The sequence below is a fragment of the Chionomys nivalis genome, chromosome 24 (assembly GCF_950005125.1).
Source record: "Chionomys nivalis chromosome 24, mChiNiv1.1, whole genome shotgun sequence".
Taxonomy (NCBI): domain Eukaryota; kingdom Metazoa; phylum Chordata; class Mammalia; order Rodentia; family Cricetidae; genus Chionomys; species Chionomys nivalis.
Window position 1 is genome coordinate 21,007,036 of NC_080109.1, and position 22,751 is coordinate 21,029,786.

At 38.0% G+C, this 22,751-nt stretch overlaps 1 protein-coding gene across 2 annotated transcripts in view; it reads left to right on the forward strand.

Moving 5' to 3' along the window:
- Positions 1–22,751, forward strand: part of Nbea (neurobeachin) — a 487,335-nt gene that overhangs the window by 253,335 nt on the left and 211,249 nt on the right. For both annotated transcript variants that reach the window (XM_057757235.1, XM_057757236.1), the window contains exons 36-37: positions 3,033–3,141; positions 6,887–7,053. In XM_057757235.1, coding sequence (XP_057613218.1) covers positions 3,033–3,141; positions 6,887–7,053 — 276 coding nt within the window. The remainder of the gene's footprint in view (positions 1–3,032; positions 3,142–6,886; positions 7,054–22,751) is intronic.

The window sequence follows — 22,751 nt, forward strand, 5'->3', positions numbered from 1 at the left end:
TAGTGGATATAAATAACAGAACTTCTTGGGCTGCAGGATATTGGACTTCCTTTGTGTATTGTAAAGTACGCAGTCAGACCCTCACTAGAGTAATCATTAAAAAGATGATAAATAAAAAAGAATTTGGATTGAGCAAAAAGTTCAAACACCATTGAAATTGGTATATAAATGGTCAGGCACCATTTGAAAAGATGTACAAAATCTTTTTCATTAGAGAAATTTAGTTTTGAACTACTTTGAAAAAGTGCAGTAGAGCTATATACCATATGTAGGCATGCCGAATGTCCCTCCACCTGGAGGACTGCTTATTGAGTTAGAATCTTAGCAGATCAAACATACACTTCCTTTATGACCCAGTTATCCTAAGCCTGGGTATAAGTCAACAAAATGAAAAGTTCCTGTTAAAATGTGTGGGTGAATGTTCACAGAAGTTTTATTCATTTCAGACAACATTGAAAATAATCAGATATCAATGAAAAAGTAAGTCGTAACCAAGTAATACTGCAGCAACAACATGGAGTCCACAATCAGCAAGTGAAAATATTTCCCACTTATGTTACAATCAATGAAAGACAAAATTATAGAAATAGGAGCTGGGCAACTGGTGCTGCATATGGCAGTTTATATGAAAAAGTTTATTTGACTATTTATCAAATGGTGCATTTAAAATAAGTTATTTTTACTATATACAAGTTATATCTCTATAAAAGAAGTTAGGGGAAGGTGGCTTAGTAGGTAACAGCACTGGCTGTGTAAGCCTGAGGACTTGAGTTCAACTCTCAGAATACACTGAGCTCCTTAGACTTATCCCCTGACATCCAAATGCAAACACCAGCAAACAGCTCAAGTGTGAATGAGTGTGTAAGTGTGTATGTGTATGTGTGTGCGCATGTGTGCATGTACATACACACTAAATAAATAAAATAATACACAAATTTTTATGTACACTTAATTACATATAACGTGAAAACTATGTAGCTAAAGCCTGTACTTATATGGCCTTACCTCCTGCTTGACACCGAACCAGGCATATACTGTACCACAGTGTCCTGCCTATAGTGTATTTACCAACACAAAACAAACTTGTAGTAAGTTAAAATAGAAGTTTGATTCTGCTTTTCCTATCTTTCTTCACTCTGAAAGCTGTTAAATGCTAACCTGGAATGATGATCTCCTAAAAAGTCAAACAAACACTTTTTTCTTATGTAAATAAAAAGCTATTTGTGTCCCTCTAATAAGATAACAAATGAGGTGTAGGGATCAAATTATTTTTGCAAGGCAATCGGTGTGGTCTGTAATCAGTTCTCCATGGGCCTGACAAACACTAAGAGCTCAGGAAATTTCACTTGCTTTTTGTCTCGGGGTTTCTATTGCCGCAGTGAAACGCCATGACCAAAGAGCAAGTTGGGGAAAGAGTTTATTTGGATCACACTTCAGTACTCTGTTCATCGCTGAAAAAAGTCAGGACAGGGACCCACACAGGGCAGGATCCCGGAGGCAGTAACTGATACAGAGGCCATGGAGGGGACCTGCTTACTGGTTTGCTTCCCATGGCTTGCTCAGCCCACTTTTTTATAGAACCCAGGACCAATGGCCCAGGAATGATGCTTCTCACCGTGGGCTGGGGCCTCTCTCATTGTCACTAAATGAGAAAATGCCTTACAGCTGGCTCGCATTTCCTCATCTGAGGCTCCTTCTTCTAATGACTCTAGCTTGTGTCAAGTTGACACACAGACCAACCAGTACAGTTTTATTGTTAGTATATATGTAAGTGATATCCAGATGGGGTTTGAAAGAAGTGGAGTAAAATTGAGTACCTCACACACAGCTCGCCCAAGAGCAGATATCTTCTGTGTTACCAATATGGTGGAGTCAGTTCATTGTCTGTGGCATATTTTATGCCAAAGACCTACACATGTATACGTATGTGCTTTGTAGGCTGTTGGGCTACCTTGTCATCAGTGAAAAGGTAAAAGCAATGACACTACCTGTCATCTTTTGCAAAAGAAAAGTATTTTAGGTAGGATTAAATCATCATGTAACTAGGATTTGTCTAGTTCTTAGAACTTGTACTGGTAGACTGAACAATAAGAAATTAGATTTATTGAGACTCATTTACATGTTTACAACACATAGTAGCAACCATCTTCCCCTTCAGAAAGAAATCATGTGATCATAGTAACACAGAATAGCTTGGAAACATCACCAAGGAACCACATGCATGTCTTTCTTATATCCTTGTATTATATTGTGGCTAGTTGTACTGTTACGCTTATTGGCTTTTATATTCATTTACCCATCCCTTTGAATTCGCCCTCTGCCCTAGTACCCTCCCCCCAGATAATACATAATTTAAGACAGATAAAAGGGGACAAAAGCACAGGAAGCTACAGACCATGCCACCAAGAAAATGGAAGTGGGAGTGTCAAAATATTCCTGCAGAAGAGTGCCGCCATTCTGGAAAGAACTGCCTCAAGGAAAAAACAAGTTAGTGTCAGAGTCACAAACTCTCTAAGGCAGGAAACTTTTGAGGAAAGCAAGTGGAAAGCAGATTGCTGAGCACTCTATCACCACATAAGAGCATGCCGGGGAGGCTCATAATCCTGGTCTATGGTCCATGCCACACATGGAAACACACAACAGGATCTGCCTCTTAAAATCTGAAGCTGGAGAACAGGGATGCAGGAAGTAGCACTTGACTGCCTGTTACATTTGAAAAGCTTGAGTTTTTAAGAAGTAGCTTAGCAATGAACCCTACTGTTGCATTTGTTTAAACCCTTGTTTCATTGTAGTTCTGAGACTTTAGAATCTCCTCATGTGGGAGTTGTAGAAGTTCTTCAGGCCTATCCTTTGCCTTACTAAACATGCTGCAGTTATGGTCAGATTTATCCTCTCCTTTATAATCTAGCTTTACATAAGTTTTATGCATAACTTTTGAAATAGTAAAATTGTATTACTGTAAAATACTTGGACACTCCTCCAAAGAAAAAAGCCATGAGGAAATAGTAATTCCATCGGTATTTGTCTTTCAGATTGCTGTGCCATGCTATGAAAGACCACATAGTGCGTGTTGCCAATGAAGCTGAGTTCATCTTGAACAGACAGAGAGCAGAGGACGTGCATAAGCATGCAGAGTTTGAGGTAAGGTCAAGTCAAGCATCACCCGCTTGTTCCCGACATATGACATACTGGAGGAGGGAATACCACTGGAGGAATTTGAGGTCGTGCTTTTAGAGACTTCCTCGGTATCAATCAAAACACTGATACATTAACATCGTGTCACTCTGTCCTGTCCTCACCATGGGGAAGGGGAGCCCGACGTTATTCTCGACGTTATTCTACTATGCAGACACTTAGAACCTTGAGATTCCAAAAGCCTTGTTCTTAATCTATTAGAGCTTTGCATGACAACTAGGTGCACATGGATGCTGTGTGGTTTATGAATAGACTCACATGCAGTTCAGCAGATCTCCTCGTTTCACTCTTTTAAATACAGCAGTTCAGTATTTCAGGTTACTCAGTTTTTGAAACAGTGCATTTCAGAAATACATAGATGGTCTGATGTTTTGCTTTCACGGGCTCCTGGTGGCCTTAGAGTTAATAATTGCAGCAGTTCATTTTCTTGGTGCATCATGTCAATAAGTGAAGCTAGAGAAGAGAGCCAACCATTTTAGGTTCCATGGGGTTTTTATCTCAGAAGAGCAGCTCACTGAGTCATGCACATTGATGGACTAGCTTGCTGATCTCTGATCTTGGCAACTGAAAAGCATAAGACAGAAAAATATTTGTTGTCACTTTCATACACACAGCCACCCTTTGACTAGTCAGATGGATAGCAGGTACTTCATGTATGGCATTGTATATACTGTATTCAAAAAACTGCGTGAAACATCAATAAAAAAGTATAGTGTTGCCGGGCGATGGTGGCGCACGCCTTTAATCCCAGCACTCGGGAGGCAGAGGCAGGCGGATCTCTGTGAGTTCGAGACCAGCCTGGTCTACAGAGCTAGTTCCAGGACAGGCTCCAAAACCACAGAGAAACCCTGTCTCGAAAAACAAACAACAAAAAAAAAAGTATAGTGTTAGGTAGTTTGCCAAAGTTAAGTTCATATCACTTCAACAATAAATTGTTGGATATTTATCAGGATATCATGTAGTATTTTGGATGGCTAGAAAAAGTGAATTATTTCTTTTTTGAAGAATATATTTATATATAAGATGTCAGAATTTAAAAAAAAAGAATCTTTAATTTCATTTTGACTATGGAAGTAAATAAGATTTAGAACTTTAACTGGATTGTCTGCAGAATCAATTTTGAGCAATCATACTAAAAAAAGTCAGGTTGTTTTGTGGGGATATAACAGACCAATATTTGTCTTATGAAACATTTCGAATATATTTTCAGGCATGCAGATATTAGCTATGACCTTTAGCACATATTTAATCAAAAGGACATTAAGATAAGGGCAGTGTTTCTTTCTCATCTGTTTATACTGTCTCACATAAGGAATATTTAGACATTGTTTTGTAGTTGCTCTTCTGACCACAATGATTATTCAACAATCCCAACGTTCTGTCTCTGTATTTTATGTGCATCTGTGGCTTCCCTAGTAGAGAAGTAAGATTTTCTCAGACTCACTTCAGTGTTGCTTTTTTATTTTTTTTATTTTTTTATTTTATTTTTTTTTTTTTTTGAGGTAGTGGTGAGCTTAGTCTCCCTGATGTTGTGCAGGAGGAGTAGTGAAAGCTTCTGAAGGTAGGGGACATGAAGTCTGGATGCTTTTAGTACTCATATTCACAGTGTATACTGCCAATATAGTCTAACTTTTAGGACTCATATCCACAGTGTATACTGCCAATAGAAGTCTAACTTTGAGAAAATAGTCACTGTTACTTAACGGATACCCACTGGTTTTTCAGGTCAATTGCTTACATTTGTTTACTTCATGTTAGAATGTGTATGTGTCTGTGTTTGTGTATCTGTGTGTATATACATCTATGTGCTTGTGAGTGTATGTGTGTGCATATATGTGTGTGTGTGTGCTTGTATGTGTATGTCTGTGTGTCTGTTTGTATTTGTGTATGTGTTTATGTGTGTATAGGGTGTGTGTGTGTGCATACTAAATACATCAGTTTTAAATTTTAAAAAAATGCAGATGGTATGACATTTAACTAGGCTTGACAATTCTCTGTAGCCCTCATAGAGCTCTGCAGTTAAGGGGAAATGTATTTAATTTGAGCTAGGTACTTCAAAGTTAAGACTTTTTTCTTAGTTAATACTATAATTGTTAAGGAAGAAAAATGAAAATTTAATTTTACCCTCCAATGCGCTAATGAAATATTAACCACATTATTGCAGCAGATCTTTGTACTAATTGGTGATTCCTTGTACAAAAAGATAAATTGAATAATGAATTAATTCTTCTTAGATTGTTATGGGTTCTTTCTGCAGACGGGAAAGCTTGCCTGGAGTGTGTGTCAGCAGACAGGACTGTGTCCTCATGCCTCCTATGCAACAGGTCTTTGTACAGTGGTCATAACTGGAGCTGGTCACATGTATTTTCTTAGATGTTTGAAATGTCACTCTAAAATCACAGGCTGAGTCAGTCTGTTGTGGGGGTGCTGCGGGCTGGCGTTTCTGCCACCCAGCTCCCGGCCGCCTGACTAGCTCATGCCCCAAAATAACAACACACAAACTGTATTCTTTTAAACACTGCCTGGCCCATTACTATTAATGTGTGTAGCACCTTGAGGTGCGCTTACTAGGAAGATTCTAGCCTACGTCCATCCTGGGTCGGAGCTTCATCACGTCTGCTCTGAGAGGAGCTGCTGCATGGCATCTAAGCTCACTTCTTCTTCCTCCCAGCATTCTGTTCTGTTTACTCCATCCACCTATGTTCTAACCTATGAGGGCCAAGCAGTTTCTTTATTATTTAACCAATGACCTTCCTCCATCATCAGTCTGCACAGTAGCTAATCTAAAACTCAAGTGTCTTTTCAGTTCTACATCAGAGGTTTGCATAAAAAGGTAGCATCATAAAACAGAAATACGGTGCAGATATGACAACGGAGGGCTATGGACCTGGGAAGACGAGACTAAGAATGATTCTTGTGAGACCTTTTGAAGCATTAAATACTAGAGTTAGAAGGGAACCTGGAAATCTTGTTTTAGCTCCTCATTTTACAGATCGGGAATTCGGGGCAAAAAGCAAACATAGTCTGCTTAAAATATGAAACAAAATCCATCTGCTAAATATCTAAGTAATTTTTTTCTATGCTACATTGTCTTTCAGGAAGCAAAAAATTATATGGCAAGTGACAAGGTTTTTGTTTTCAAAGTAATTATCGGAATCATATATCTTTATTTTAAGTGAGGCATGTTAACTTGGTTTTAAAAAGTAGACTTAAGTTTAGTGAACTTTTTAATTATTTCTTCTTAATGATTAATTTTGACACGGATATCAAATTTAACAATGAGAACCCTAAGAGAGACATACATAGATCTAATCTACATGGATAGTAGAAAAATACAAGATCTCCTGAGTAAATTGGGAGCATGGGGACCTTGGGATAGGGTTGAAGGGGAGGCGAGAGGCAGGGAGGGGAGCAGAGAAAAATGTAGAGCTCAATAAAAATCAATTTTAAAAAAAGAAGTGACCCAAAGTAGAAAAACATTAATTATGGAACTTTTCTCAAATATTTTACATATACTTTTCAAAAGAACACATTTTTTTCTAATTCGAAAAGTGGTTTTGCCTTTCTTAGAACAGTCTTAGAGTATGTCAAATGGCGGTTTTAAATTCAGTTCTTCTTCCCTTTAGGTTAAGGGTGGGCAGCATTTTTCCACTCTACTTAGTGTGTTCTTATTTGTTGCATGCCTTCACAGTCACAGTGTGCACAGTATGCTGCTGACAGGAGAGAGGAGGAGAAGATGTGTGACCACCTCATCAGTGCTGCCAAGCACCGTGACCACGTGACAGCGAACCAGCTAAAGCAGAAGATTCTCAACATCCTCACGAACAAGCATGGTGCCTGGGGGGCTGTTTCACACAGGTGCGTGAGGAGGATGGGTGTGGAGGAAGAGAGTAACAACATATATAAGAGAAAAATAAAACCCATTTCCAACATGGCCACACATTTATTACTTAAATATAATTCAAAAATATGAAAATGGGCTTTATTAATTCAAATCTTTATTTTAATAATTTAGATGAAACCCTAAATGATGGTTTTTGTTTTGTTTTGTTGGTTAGTTTTTGGTTTTTTGAAACAGAATTTTCCTGCGTAGCCCTGACTGTCCTGGAACTCACTGACCAGCCTGGCCTCAAACTCAGAAATTCACTTGCCACTGCCTCCTGAGTGCTGGGATTAAAGGTGTGCCACTGCCTGGCTAAAAAGTAAATGTTTTGAATTTTCTCTTATGCTACTGATTTCTATTTTAGAGTAATAGGTAGTGATGTAACATTTACTTATGCAGGAATGTGAGGTGTACGATGTTCCTCTCTTTTTCAAGGACTTTTAAAATTAAGTTTGTCATTTTTAACCTTTGATTTTATATGGTGATGAAATATAATCACTTACTATAGAGAAGTGATACATTACTTTAGAATGGTTTCTTTTCACTTTCAATTCAAATTTAAGGATTTTTTAAATCTCAAATTGTACTTATGCTGCCATAGTACAATGAAACCAAAATCGATCATTTATGAAACATAAATTTTCTGTTTTCTGAAGTTTATGGGAATATAAGGTAGGGTGGTTTTTTTTTTTTTTTTGGTCTCTACATACTTTTCTTTTAAAAAATTAATGAACAAACTCACGGTGTTTAATTTGCTGGTGTCATCTTGCTTGTATCTCTTTTATTGAGCCCCATCACATGTTTCTACTAAACTTCCAGCAGTGTGGTAATTTTCAGAATATAGACCGGATACTACTGTGGAAAATTCTGGGAGAAGCAATTCTGTTAGAGGAGCAATTCTGTTACAGTCTGTCCTGGGCTTACAAGAAAGATTTGAGAAAATATTAGAGGTTTTGTATTTAAGGTAATACTATATAGCCTAACGTCTTAGAAAAAGAAACCAAGTACTTGACATTTATAATAACCTCATAGCAGCCATGCATGTTACTTTCAGGGACTGCATTATCTCATCAGGCTCTGCATTGCAAGGCAGACTCCATTAAACACGAGACCCCTAAGGATACTCCATTCTCAGGTGGCTCAGACTTAACTGCATATCTTCTCACCTTCCAAGGAGAATATATGCAGTGCCGCTACGTCAGGGAGGTGCGCAACCTTACACCACACAGGAAGTTTCCCTCGTGCCGCCCTCAGAGAGCTCAATCACAGTCACGTCTCATCCGCCATCTCGGGCCAACTCATGTTTGATTCTGTCCATTTTTGTCCCGTTTTCAGAAGAGACATGAACGCATGTCTGTTAACCGCAAAGAGAGCACCAACAGTAGACAAAAGAAATAATTATACCCAAATCTAGCTTAGTGACTGTCTCTGAGTTAGTTGGGGGTGTCTAACAGGATGGGCCGGGGGACTCCAGATGCGGAGGAGGGAGGAAGGTCAGTACAGAAGGAGAGGTGGGACAAATAACAGCAAGGTTGTTTGACGGATCCTCAAGGAATCATATTATTTTATATTTACCTAAAGTTAAATTCAGTATGTATTTTTGGAATTGAATTCATTCTTGAAGGTCTCTGTGTGCTATATTACCATATGTCGGTAGTGTTTTGGCTTGCTTTAGAGTGGCCTTTATAAGATTTGAGCTTAATAACATGAAGCTCTACTGTTTATTGCCTGTGTGCTGTATTAACCTTCAACAAATAACTTCCCTGTTCCTCAAGTTGTTTAATGAATAATATGGAGTAAACAGTTTCTACTTTATTAAAAGTAAAATGAATTGATGTGTATAAAATGTCTGATATAAGATATCTAGTACTCGCCGAGCGGTGGTGGCGCACGCCTTTAATCCCAGCACTCGGGAGGCAGAGGCAGGCAGATCTCTGAGAGTTCGAGGCCAGCCTGGGCTACAAGAGCTAGTGCCAGGACAGGCTCCAAAGCTACAGAGAAACCTTGCCTTGAAACACACACACACAAAAAAAAAGATATATAGTACTCTAGGTTTCTTTTTTGGCTACTTGGAAAGAGCCTATTAAATGTAATAATACCCCCAATATGTTAAATATTTTATTCATTTTTATCAATAAATTAAAGCTTAACTGTGCTAGCATAGTTGTAAGCAAACTTGTCCTCTAGTCTGGGCTTATTGGCTATTAGGAAAAACGATGTTAAATAAACGGTAACAGACACACAAGCAGCAAGAAAAAGACAGGCCCCTCCAGGATTTTTGTTCTATTAGGGAAGAGTTCTTTGAAGAAGCTTTGTTTAAGCTAAAATTGGAAGTAATTGTTAGATGAGTGTCTGCAGGTAGTAGGATTTAAGTCATTTAGGAGACAAATATTACTAAAACTTTGACCTGGACACTAACAAGATGAACAGAAAAAAAAGAGTAATTGTTCTAGTATTTAATGAACAGTGGAGATAATAGCTTGAAGATAGCTTGAAGTAGTTTGAAGTAACATATGAGCAACATGATCTGTGACCTTATATCATATTGAAAATGTGTAACTTTGTTCCTGGGAGGTGTGAAAATAATAGGAACTTTGAACTGCAGGGCAACAGGATCTGATTTATGTTGACAAAGATAAGTCCAACTGCTCAGTGAAGATATGTACAGAACAGATAAGAATGTGTGCTCACCCTGTTCAGACCTGCCAACTGTCAATCCAGCATCTCCTCTGCCCAGAGCACTCTCTGGCTTTCTCTAACTCTGCCAGCCCTGCTCCTCCATGCTTACTCTAATCACTCTGCAGGAGTACCGCAGTGGCTCTGTTTGAAAGGCTTGCCCTGTGCCTGTCTTTCTTAGTGTGGGAACTGAATGCTAATCAAGTCTAAATTCTGCTTATCAAATCTACATTAAATATGAAGGAATGTCATCCCTATAATAATCTACCGTCACATAAAAGTGTTTACTTTTAACATAGATATGCCAATTCTTGTTTTTTACTCAGTCATACTACGAGACCTAACATGCTTTAGCATTTAAATTAATTTTGTTGCTCTTTTCTTTCTGTATTGTCTATAGTCTAAAATTTGAAAATTTCTTTTAAAATATGCATCTCAAGATTTGGTACTGTTGATATAAGCTGGGGGTAATTTTTCTTATTCTGTTAGTATTGAGGATTACATTTCCTTTTTTTACATGTTTTTTACATAACTGCCTGTATCAAACAAACTCATCCTATGCTCTTAAAGCCTGAGCTGGTTTCAGGAGTGCTACCTAATTAATTAAGGCAAGGCAGACAGTTTTAATTGACTGAAAAAGCTAAAGCAAAGAAAAATTCTTCAAAAGAAGTTAATGTCAGCCTGTGTCCCACAGCATCCTCTGGTGCCTTCCAGAATTGCTCAGTGAACAGAGCGAGGAAAATCTCACCATTTCTCGAGTGGACATAACTAAAAAATGTTGAACCTAGTAACGCTGCAGATGTGGAACTGTCGATGATTCCAGTGCAGCCATTGTAACCAACATTTAAGAAATAAAGGCAAATTGTCTTTTAAAGAATGTCCGAGAATAAGATCTCGACGAAGAGATGGAGTGTGCATGAAAAGGCGCTCAAAGAGGAAATGAAGTCATTGACATGAAAACTCAGCTGTGTGTACTCAGTAGTAGAACGAAGTTGACAGGGGAAAGAGCAGGAACATAAAGATAGATCATGGGCTTTCACAGTTGAAGAACAGAGGGATGAGCAGACTTCATAATCTATGGCACAGTGTCAGAGGGTCTGCCATTCCAGTTATGAGTAAGAAAGAGAGAGAGAGAATGGGTACAGAAAACTTACTTTAAGAAAATGGCTGAAACATAGAGACTTAAGTATAGAGACTTCACACAGAAAAGAAATAGTGTTAAAAAACTATATCTAAACATACCATAATGAATCTGATAACCAAAGATAGGAAAATTTTGAGAGAAGCTGTGTAAGAACAAATAAACAAGCACAATATATGTTCCATCTAGTGGAACTGAAGCTCACAAGATTATAGCTTTCTTGTAAAAATCCTGGAGCTCAGAAAAGGCCTTGTTAATCCAAAGTTTTATATCCAGCAAAAATTCTTACTTTAATTGTGGCAAAATGAAAGTGTTCTCACCTAAGTTGTCACCAGAAGTCACATTCTCAGAGAAATGCTGAGGGCACTGTTCCATCGTACAGGCACCAGAGAACACCTAGCAACTGGAGCTTTGCGAGTAAAAGGGGCTTTGCTGTTTGGTTGGTTGGTTGTAACCATGACATTAGGAAAGCAATATGCTAAAGACACAATGGACTTTTTCCCCAAGAACTATTACTGGAGACATACAAAAATTGGAGCAGCCTGTTCTGCAGTAGCATATAAAACTTAACTCAAAATAGGTCTCAAACTTACACGTAAAATGTGAAATTGTAGAACTTATAGAAGAAAACAAAATCTTTGTGATCTCATCTGTTAGAATGATTAATCGATTAGTCACTAAAGATCTGATTCATAAAAGAATAAAAGAAATCATAGGACTGGAGAAGATAACTCAGCAGTCACAAGCATCAGCTGATCTTGTCTTGAGAATTGGGTTCCATTCCCAGCACTCACATGACAGTTCACAACTGTCTATTACTCTAGTTTCAAAAGATTTGATGCCCTCTTTTGGCATTGGGCATCAGGCTTTAAGATGGTACACAGACGTATATTCTTCAGACAAACACAATACAAATAAAATAGATTTTTAAAAAAGAAAACCATCACAAAGTGGCCATCATCAAAACTAAATATCTATTTTCAGTGGGTGAAAAAACTCAAAAGAACCTAAACATATGAAAGAACATCTGCACTGTAAATCCCATAGTTTACAGGATATTTTTAGCTAGAATATAGAATGTACTTTCTATATATAATGACATGAAACTGTTGTTGCTGAAGAAACAACCAGCAAAGCCCTAGAGGAGACACTTCACATGAATGAAATGGCAGATAGGCATGAAGCACATAAGGATGCTCAGTATCAGCTCCTTCAAAAAGTCAAAACAAAATTCAATTATGCATTTATTAAAATGTCCAAATGAAAGCAACAGAGATGGGCTGGCAAGGTAGTTCAGCAAGTAATGGCATTCAGCACCATACAAGAACTGGAAAGGATATGAATGAAGTATGTACAACCCTCACACATCCCTATAGAAACACAAATGGATTCAGCTTCTTTGGGATTTCAGATGGAATAATTTTCACTAGATATATATTATAAAATGTTTATCTCATAGTACTATTCTATGTAAAATAAGTTATTCAGGGATGAAAAGAAACATTATGCTAGAAATATTCAAATGGTTTAAAGTGTCAAACTCTCATCTAGGAATGTGCTACATAAATATGTAAGTTGTTTTGCTGAAATATTGATAGCACCTTGGTTAGTTAAAACAGCATAGTAATCATCCTGTCTTAAGCAATGTGAGGTGTGAGACTCCTCAGCGAGTAAGGGGTCACTCAGTAGACTGTAGTTCCTCTGCGATAGATATGGAAGGGGGGATTGAAAGAGTCAAGGAGACAATAGGAGAGAAGAAACAGCAAGTTGTAGATTGTGAGAACAGAGCCGCATCCCAGGACTGCCCTCCAGCATGTGGTGACGCAGATGATGAGATGTGGCTGGAGAGGGAGCGCTGCCGAAGATCAGTTATCAGAGGTTCAGAAATTGAAAAGGAGAAATGCTTTTTGGGTACTGACTTTGAATTATTCATGGAGTTCCAATATTTAGGATGAAAGGGGAGATGTCAGCATATTTTCAGTCTTCCATTTTTAAGAGAAATGATCTGAGATAGGCAAGGGACTCCAAGGAGAAAGATTAAAAGGGCTTTGCTATGTTTAGCCAGAATTTAAGACACAAAGTTCAGTGAGGCGGTAGTGGCACACACCTTTAATACCAGCACTCCAGACACAGAAGCAGTCAGATCTCTGTGAGTTTGAGGACAACCTGGTCTACAGAGAGAGTTTCAAGACAGCTAGGGCTGCTCAGAGAAACACTGTCTTGGAAAACAAACAACAACAACAAAAAAAGAGTCTCTAAGTTTATCTTCCTTAAAACAAAATATAATACAGATGAAAATGAAAAGAAACAGAAAATACACTGCAGCAGAGCAAGGCATATAAGGCTGTCCTGGTGCAGCCTCTCTCAGAACTCTAATACGGGGCACACTACAGAGCACCCGTCTAGGAGGACCTGGAAATGGAGACTTCAGCACAGGTGTCTGCTTGGGTGTGAAGGGTTGGACTGGAGGCTCCCTGACCCTTTTGATTGACCTAAACTATATCGATTTTTAAAAATTTGAATAATAATTTTTGGCCAGTCTTTCAGAAGTCATTTTAAAATCCTTAACACATACTGTTAAGTACATAAACCACACAGATGCATATAAGAGAGAACAGCAATATGCAGATAAAAAAACAACTAGTCACAAACATTAGACTGCTCTCTTAGCCACAGAAGCCTTTGGTGTCTACCTTTTTTTTTTTTCTCAAATTCCTAGGACTGGAATTTGTCCATAACTTTAAAAAGGGCATAAATTGAAAACTTGTGATGGTTTCCCTTCCTTAAAGTGAGTCCATCACAACCTTTAATCCTTAATGCAATTTTTAAAAAGTCTGCATTCACAGAGCTGTAAAACAGTGCTGCTAAGGACTAAGTTAGGCAGACCCTGGAGCTTGTTGGCTGGAATCATTGAAGATGATTCTTTGATACGCTATTTGGATGGTGAAATCAGTGTGTGGAGTCTGTGGCTTTTATTCTCTTGCTTTTTGATGTGGATAGTTTCAATTAAATATTTAAGTTCCTCAAAACACTGCTCAGCTCCTTACATTCTAACAAGAAAGGTGTATTAAAGAGTTAAGAATATGAATCCCAGGAGTTTCTGTTTTGTAACTACATATATTTTTGTTTTTTAAAAAAATGAAAGGAAGACATGACTGAATAAATAAATAAGATAGTTTGCAGTAGTGTTGTGCTGTGCTGTAGGTACAGTAAAACCACATGTGTTAGATTGTAATTTGTGCTTTAATGCACTCCACCAGACCCTTTCTGATTCATACTACTCACTATAAAACAACTGTTTTGATGCTTCCTGACAACATTTGCTGCATTTAACAGTCTATTATTAAGAGACCAAATTTTATGTAAATAATGTGTGTGACTGTTTTTAAGTCAGCTTTAAATTTTGTTGTTCTTAAAGCCATGAAGTTTTTGCAAAATTATTTCAGTGTTTATTTTGATATGATGTCCTATTGTGTTACCTCTCTGTTGTTAATTTATAGACACTCTTTAATACATTGATTATGTAATTTCTCAGATGTTAATTTTTAAATTCAGTAAGTCCCCTATCTCCTTATTCAGAAATAGATTGGAGATACAGAATCTATCGCATAAGGAGGTTAACCTGTAGCAGTATTGGGAAAAGTAATAAAAAACCATTAGGACTTCATATTCAGTTCCCAGTATCTTATGCTCCAGAGCCATGCTTACCAATAACTAAAGTACGGATTTGCCACACCATCCTCTAAGCAAATGCCATGAGGATGCTCTTTGCTTTGATATAGCTGCAAGATTAATGATATTAGCACATATGTTTAGCTCACACCAGTTCTTCTATGTTAAAAATAATGTAAGTTTTGACTGTTTAATTTGGTGTTACAAAACCTCTTTTCAGTGGAATTTTGTATTTGACATTATAGTTATAATTCTATGTGTTTTATATAAGGTGACATTTGAGAAAACACAAAATGTCTTACATAAAGATCATCATGAAATATGTATGACATAACTATAAAGACCACTGTGAGCATTGTTTGTAACTGTCCAGTTGGAATGGAAATCTAAGAGAACTGAAGGCTGCCATCATGTAAGCCTTCAGAAAACTCAGGTAGAGAGTTATGTCTACTAAATGTAGACCACTGACATCAAGGCCTTCACAAATTCTCCAAGAAGAAAGCACCAGTAGTGTGTCATCACTAAGTAAGGGAGCAGTTTTTGCTACTTTAGGGTTAGACAGTTAAATCCCAAGAATATCATCTTCTTTTAACAACTTTCAAGCTAATATAAGCCCTGGAAATCTAATTTACATGATTTATCTGGAAACTGTATGAGAAAAGTGAAGAGTTGTCTCTCCAGCTCATTCCAGAGCACCTGACCCCACTTTTTTTGACCTCCGTGGGCACCAGCAGTATACATGGTACACATTCATGTGTGCAAGCAAAAAAAAAAAAAAACTCACACATAAATAAGATAAATGCATCATTGTTTAAATTTTCATCTTTTAGTAAACTTGGTGATGCTATGTCAAAGTTAGGCAAATACTTGTTCCTATGTCCAGATCAAGGGGTAGTAAGTGACAGGACCTCACTACTTCCTTGAGGAGCACCACATCTCTTGATACTTGAGTTCACAAATAAGTTCTTAACATTATTCTGTATCTTATATTGCTTCTTTTAATCTGTATCAAAATTAAAAATGTTTACCTTGAACTTGTAAATTTTCAAATCCTCACTAAATAAATGGCATTTACAAAAGGACAATAAGTTTAAAAGGATATTTATATGTCAGCATTTTGCTGTTTTATTCTTTTAGTGTAAATAAATATGTATAGTATTTTGTTTGGTCATTGAGAAATATTCCCCACCAACAGGATTGGTGACATTTACCTTTAATCCCAGTACTCTGGATACAGGAGCAGATGGATCTCTATAAGTTCAAGGTTACCCTGGTCTACAAAATAAGTTATAAGCCAGCCAGGGCTGCACAGTGATTAAGAACCTATCTCAAAAATGAAAGAACAGCAACATAAAATAAAACACATATACACACTGAAATTCCTCACCATATAAGTATGCCAAAAATTTTCACAAGCTTTAATGATATATGTACTGCTTGGAATTTTAATTATTTACTTTATGGTCCCCATACATTTTCTGTCATCAAAATAATGGCATTTATTAACTTGTTTTGAGTTTATAATATTTGTGGATATATGGCTATAATATGTAGTAACAGTTACTTTCCTGAGTTTCTTTTAATTTGTAAGTTTTCCAAGTAAAGCAATACCAGCTTCAGGGCAAAATATAATAAATTCAGCCTCAGCTTTTAGCTTGCTTGCTTTCTCTCTTTCTTTCTCTCTTTCTCTCTTTCTTTCTTTCTTTCTTTCTTTCTTTCTTTCTTTCTTTCTTTCTTTCTTTTTCCCTATCTCTCCCCTCTCTCCCTCTCTCCCTCTCTCCCTCTCTCCCTCTCTCCCTCTCTCCCTCTCTCCTCTCTCTCTCTCTCTCTCTCTCTCTCTCTCTCTCTCTCTCTTTTTCTTTCTTTCTTGACAGAGTTCCTCTATGTAGCTTTGTAGCTTGTCCTGGAACTTGTTCTGTAGACAAGTCTGGCCTTGAACTCACATAGATCCACCTGCTTGTGCTTCCCAAGTGCTGGGTTAAAGGCATGCACCACCACTGCCTGGTATTGTTTTCATTTTTCAGTATTTAGGTGCTCATTTGCAAGTATTAATCATTGTAGAAGCAGCTTCCTGTCTTTTAAAAGAAGTTGGTACAAAACTTTTGAATCCCTCCACTGAGGGAATTGGCCTAGTTAATATCTGCTTTAAAATTCAGTGTCTGCTCACTTCTCTCCTGTAATGAGTTAAACCTATAACAGTATCTTAGATTTAAGAAACTTTCAGATTCCATCTCATCTGTGTGTCTTAGCTCTAAGGCATCTCAACTCCAGGCTGTCTCAATTTGACTTCTTTTGCTGAGTTCAGTTCCCAGCAATAACATAGTAGCTCACAACTATCTATAATGAGATCTGGTGCCCTCTTCTGGTGTGCAGACATACCTTCAGGCAGAGCACTGTAATAGCAAATAAATAAATCTTGAAAAAGAAAGAAAATCTATAAGAATAAGCAATTAAGTTTCATTCTCTTGACTTTGAACTTTTGTTTTTCCTTCCTGGACTTTAGCTGATCGTGGTTAAACAAAAATCTTCATGTTTTACCTTTACTTTCTCCAAACACATGTGTCGCTATATCTGTAAATCTGCCTGAAGTGGCAGGCAGGCGCCGGTGTTCAGATGCTGCGTACATGACATTAGTGCTCGCATGCTTAGAATTTGTAAGAAGGGACAGAACTTGGAATTTTTAAAAACAAGCTGTCTTGAATGTATTGTTAGAAAAATTAGGAAACGTAACAAATCTTCACATCCAGTTCACTTTCTCGCTTATTTTTTTTTTGATTCGTAGTTACTCAAAGTAATATTATTATCTGTTGCTTGCAGTTGTTCAATAGAAGTGTTGTTGTTTGAGAATTTGAAATGTTCAAATTTTCTTTCTTTTTACCTGCATTTATAAAAAACAGGATTTGGTTTATTTTGGATTCATTGAATATTAAAATCACAAGCTTTATCTTGTTTAGCTTTATCTGTTCCTTTGTTACTTTTGCCTTTGGTTAACTATACCACAAGGAAAGGAGAGTTCTCCATTTTTCTCATTATCTAATGGTTTTATAGCAGCAGCTGAGCAGATGACTTTCACTCTGTGCTGCATTAGCTTTCCATTGCAGGCGCTGTTGTAAAGAATCAAGTCATAAAGCATCGTCAGGTTGTTGTCCCATGACTGTCATTTGGTGTGGCTGCCCTTGCATTTCTGTCTTTCTCAAATGAAAGCCTTCATCGGAATGTTGCTTCTTTTATTGTAAACTTTTGGAATTTAACTGCACTGTTAAGATTTAAAAATCAACATTTTTTTGTGATACTAATTTTTGCTTATTTAGAACTTCTGACACGTCAAGTAAAAAATAATTGTAGTGCAACTCTATCCATAAAACCCAAATGTGCGAATAACATAATTTGGGCAGAAAAAAATGATAATTCTTTGGTGTTGTGTTTTAGTTTTTTCTTCTTTTAATTTTCTGTTTTACCCTAATTGTTTGAAATTGCTTAAGAGCTGAGGAATAGTCTCTAGGAGACAGTATCTTATGCTGTGGCTCAAGATGAACAAGGCAAAGTTTCTTCCCTTCTGGATTGGTAGGCTTCTGAGAGGGAGATTCTGCGTTATATAGAATAATGAAAAGGGGAGTGTAAGGTTGTGAGAAGATATTCCAGTAGAAGCAAGCTGCAAAATCATTATCCCCAGGCTCAAGTTAACTGGACCTTTCAGGTCCAGCATTCCTGGCACATTTTTAGGTCTCCTTCTGACTTCAAGGAAGAATCAGTTCTATGGGGACAAAGAGATGCTTTTTGTTTCCATGTTTCTTCAAAGAGGTAAAAAGCCCAGCCTCTATTCAGGTAACAAACTGATGGTGGCTTCTTTTGCATTCTGACTAAAGAAAATTACAAAACCCTGGGCATGAGCTACAGCTGAGGATCACTGATGACCCCCCAGCGTGAAGCTGTGAGCTGGGAGGCTGGCAGGAGAACCAGAGTTGAATGCTGAGGTTAAAGTGGAAAGAAGTTACCCTTCGGGATTTAGGGCCTGACAGAAATTCCCCTTCTTACATAGCAACAATTTCTAAACTCTGCAGCTCTAAACTTTTATATTGCTAATTAACTTGAATATATTACAGTTTACAACTTTCACATCTAAAACATCCCAGATTCTTCAATCTTTATACATGAATTACCAGGAAATAGTAAAGTATGCCTTAGTCCTTAAACTCCTGTACCTTAGCTCAGATTTTAGTGATCCATGCCTGTCCATTCTACCCATTCAGTCCTCCGGTTGCATCAGGGTAATTTTCCATTTCTTTCTTGACTTTATTTCTTTGGCACAGTGCTTTACTGTGCACTGCTATCTTAGAATAAATTTTGACTCCTACCTTCACAGTAACTTCACCATAAGTTCTAATGCTTCCACCAGTCAAGTTCTCACTGGGACCTTTCGTGGGCCCATCTTTGACCTCTACACACACAGAGAAAGAGAGGGGGGTGGGAGGGGGGAGGGAGGAGGGAGGGAGGGAGGGAGGGCAGAAGGGAGGGAGGAAGAACATTCAGGGTTGTGTAAATTCACCCTCTTTTAAAATACAGCCACTGGCTTGGAACTCCTCTAGTGTCCTCTCGGCCTTTTTAAACCCATCATTAACCATGTAGAGAGAAGCAGTCCCATTGCAGCATCTTTCAAAGAAAAATGCATTTCCATTACAGGATGTCTTTAGGATGGGGGAGAAAACATGGCCATCAGATGTTTTTTCTTTGGGGAGACAAGGAAATTTATACACACAGTATTGGAATGAGCATGCAGATGTGTGTGTCACTATGTCTGAGGGAAGGGATGTGTAAAATCAGTATACTTTTGCTTCATGTGACCACACAGTTCAGAGGTTCCATGCTTCATTGACAGCATTCTTTTGCCAAGCTGGCATGACTATGGAAGAACAAGTCCTTATATATTCTCTCTTTCTCTCTCCCCTCCCCCTTTCTTTTCTCTCATACCCCCCCCCATACACACAGAGACATGAGACTGTTTTGCTAGGGAAATCTGAAGATAAAAATTCTTTGTGCATAAGGTTTGATCTGGGCTGGAGAGATGACTCAACCATTAAAGGCAAGGCTCACAACCAAAAATATATGAATGCAGTCAACTTTTTGGAAATATTCAGTTATTCTAAATGAATTTCAGATATTTCTTTGCATAAGCTCTATGTAGATTTGGCTTGCTACTTTACAGCCTCAGCCTTAAATATACTAAAGTTCCTGTACTGATACAAAATACAATCCAGGGGGGATGGTGATATGGCTCTTTAAGTAAAGAGCCTTCTGAGAACCTGAATTCAGATCCCCAGCACCAAGATAAAATGTTACTGTAACCCCGAAACTGGTAAGTATTGATAGGCAGATCCTGGGGTCTTGGTGGCTAGCTAGTCTAGCCAGCATGTGGGGGAATGCCAGGTTCAGTGAGAAACTCTTTTCCGGAAATGAAGTGGAGAAGCAATCGAGAAAGACATCTTGATGTCCGTCTCTGGCCTCCACACTCCTTGCACCATGGACTCCCTTTTTTTTTTTTTTTTTTTTCAAGACAGGGTTTCTCTGTAGCTTTGGTGCCCGTCCCGGAACTAGCTCTTGTAGATCAGGCTGGTCTCGAACTCACAGAGATCCTCCTGCCACTGCCTCCCGAGTGCTGGGATTAAAGGCGTGCGCCACCACCGCCTGGCCCTATTAATTAATTCTTATATCAGCCCATAATTCTTGTCTGTGTTAGCCACATGACTCAGTACCTTATTTGGCAAGGCAGTCACATCTTCCTTCCTCTGCATCTGGGTCACAACTACGAACTGTGTTTCCCTCTTCCCAGCATTCTCGTTGCCCTGCCTCTACTTTCTACCTGGTTGCCCCACCTAGACTTCCTGCCTGGCTACTGGCCAATCAGCATTTTATTAAAAATAATACACGTGATAGGATAAAATATCATTCTCCCACAGCAGTCACATGAACTCCCTTCCTCTTTTATATGGAAGTGTGGCACAAAGTAGAAAAATACATATTATAAAAAGAACACGTCAACAAGTTACTAAATGGACACTCCCTGTGTGATCACCTAGGTGAGTAGACACTGCCGCCAAAACTCTACACCACACCACACCGTTCTCCTGCTTCATTGCTTTGCACTTGGGGAAGCTAAGTATTGAAAACATTTTCCTAAATTCACAGCACATGCTTGTAACCTACTTTTGTATTCTTGCATAGAACCTCATAATATGAACTTGTTTCTCTTGTTTTGTTTGTCCAATATTTGTGACTTTAGCCCATATGGCATAAGCTTTTCAGATTGTTTAATATTCATCTATATTTAGAAATACATTATGTGAATGTATCTGAATTTATCTATTACACATATTTTTACTATTATAAGTAAAAGTTGCTTTTATGCTCTGATAATTCCTATATCTGTTTCTTACGGTTTTATTTTCCACAAATTTTGTGTGTAAATTAAAATTATATATCTTTTCTGTTTGAAGAACAGCTAGGATCAGAATTATTGAGCCGTGGCATAGACATGTGTAGCTCTTTTACTTAAGTTCTCAAACTGTTCAGTTCTTCTACATCTCTGCATTCTGCTTTGCATTATATTACCATTTTCTGAAATTTTAAAGTGTCCAGTACCACTTATGACAAGTGCCATTTGTTTCATGTTTGTTTAAGTCTTTTGTTCAACCTTTGTAAAGATCTTTTTGTTATTTTTTGATTGTGTGTATGGCTGTGGTTCTATATGTGCTTATGAGTGTAAGTGCCCATGTGGAGGCTACAAAAATGGGATACCCCAGGACCGGAAGTTAAAGGTGATGGTGAGCCACCTGATGTGGGTCTGGGAGCTTGTGTCCTCTGCAGGCGATATTCACTCCTAATCACTGAGCTGTCTCTTCAGCCACCTATTGAGTCTTCTGTTGAGCTGTTGTTACTCTGACTCATGTGTAGCAGTCCATTTTATTCATTATTCATTATATCAGTACCTGATCTTCAGTGGAGGTGCGCATTCATGTGTCTCCTCCCACCATTCACCTTCACGTTTGTTATAAACAGGTCCTCTAGTCCATATCACCTTTTCTTTGATGGCAGTGATTTTGCTTCTGGAAATGTCCTTGCTTAAACACTGTGAAGATGTTCTCTAAGTGTTGCCAAAGCTTAGTGCTTAGACTTTGACATTATGCTTGAGACCTAGGTAGAACTTGTGCACGAGGCAGAAGTCAGTATTGTTATTTCTTTGCTGGATACCCAACAGACCAAGCAGTATATATTGAAAAGAATACCCATCCGTGTTCATACTGCACTAATAGTCTGTGTCTGTGTCAGTCTCTAGACTTCCTGGACTTAACTTTTCAGCACTCTGAGCCAGTTGTCTATTTTAGTTTTAATCATATGTATGTTCGTGGGGACATGTGCATGTAAGTATGAGTGCCTGCAAAGGCCAGAGGAGGGCATCAGATGCCCTGTAGCCAAAGTTTTGTATTGGTTGTTTTGAGCCACCTTTTGTGGGTGTGAGGAACCATACTCCATTTAGCAAGTTCGGCAAGTATTCCCACTGCCGACCCATCTCTCCAGCCCTGGTTTTTATTTTTGAACACAACTGTCTTGATTGCTTTCACTGTATAAATAAGCCTGTTGCATGGCTTATTTTCAGGTCTTTGGTTCTCATATGCTCACTTAGCTGTTCTTGACCTTAAGTCTTGAAGGTTTTATTGAAATTTCATTGGCTCTATAGAACATTGACAGCTTAATTAACATGGTATGCAGGTGTATTTGTGTGGTACGCCTTTACTTGTGCGAATTATCTCTCGCTTGTCTCAGTGTGAAGATACTGTATATCTTTTCATAAGATTATTTTTAGGGTGTTGATGTATTTTGAAGCTGTAGTAATTATGTTTTTTATTAATTTAGTAGTGAGCTTGGGACAGATAACTAGAACACAGTTGTTACATCTATAGATCTTTATCCAGTAATCCTTCTAAGCACTGATTGGTCAGAGTATGTGCATTTTCTTAGTTGTTCTGGTGAGCACAGCATCACCTGAAATACAGGCGGCATTCCTCCTTTTCCAGTGGCATTCACTTTGTTTCTGTACTCCGCATTGTTTCATGAGATGTAACAGTGATGTTCTTTCTTTGTCCTGATGGCAAGGACAGTTTCAGTATTTTACAATAATTTAAATATTTT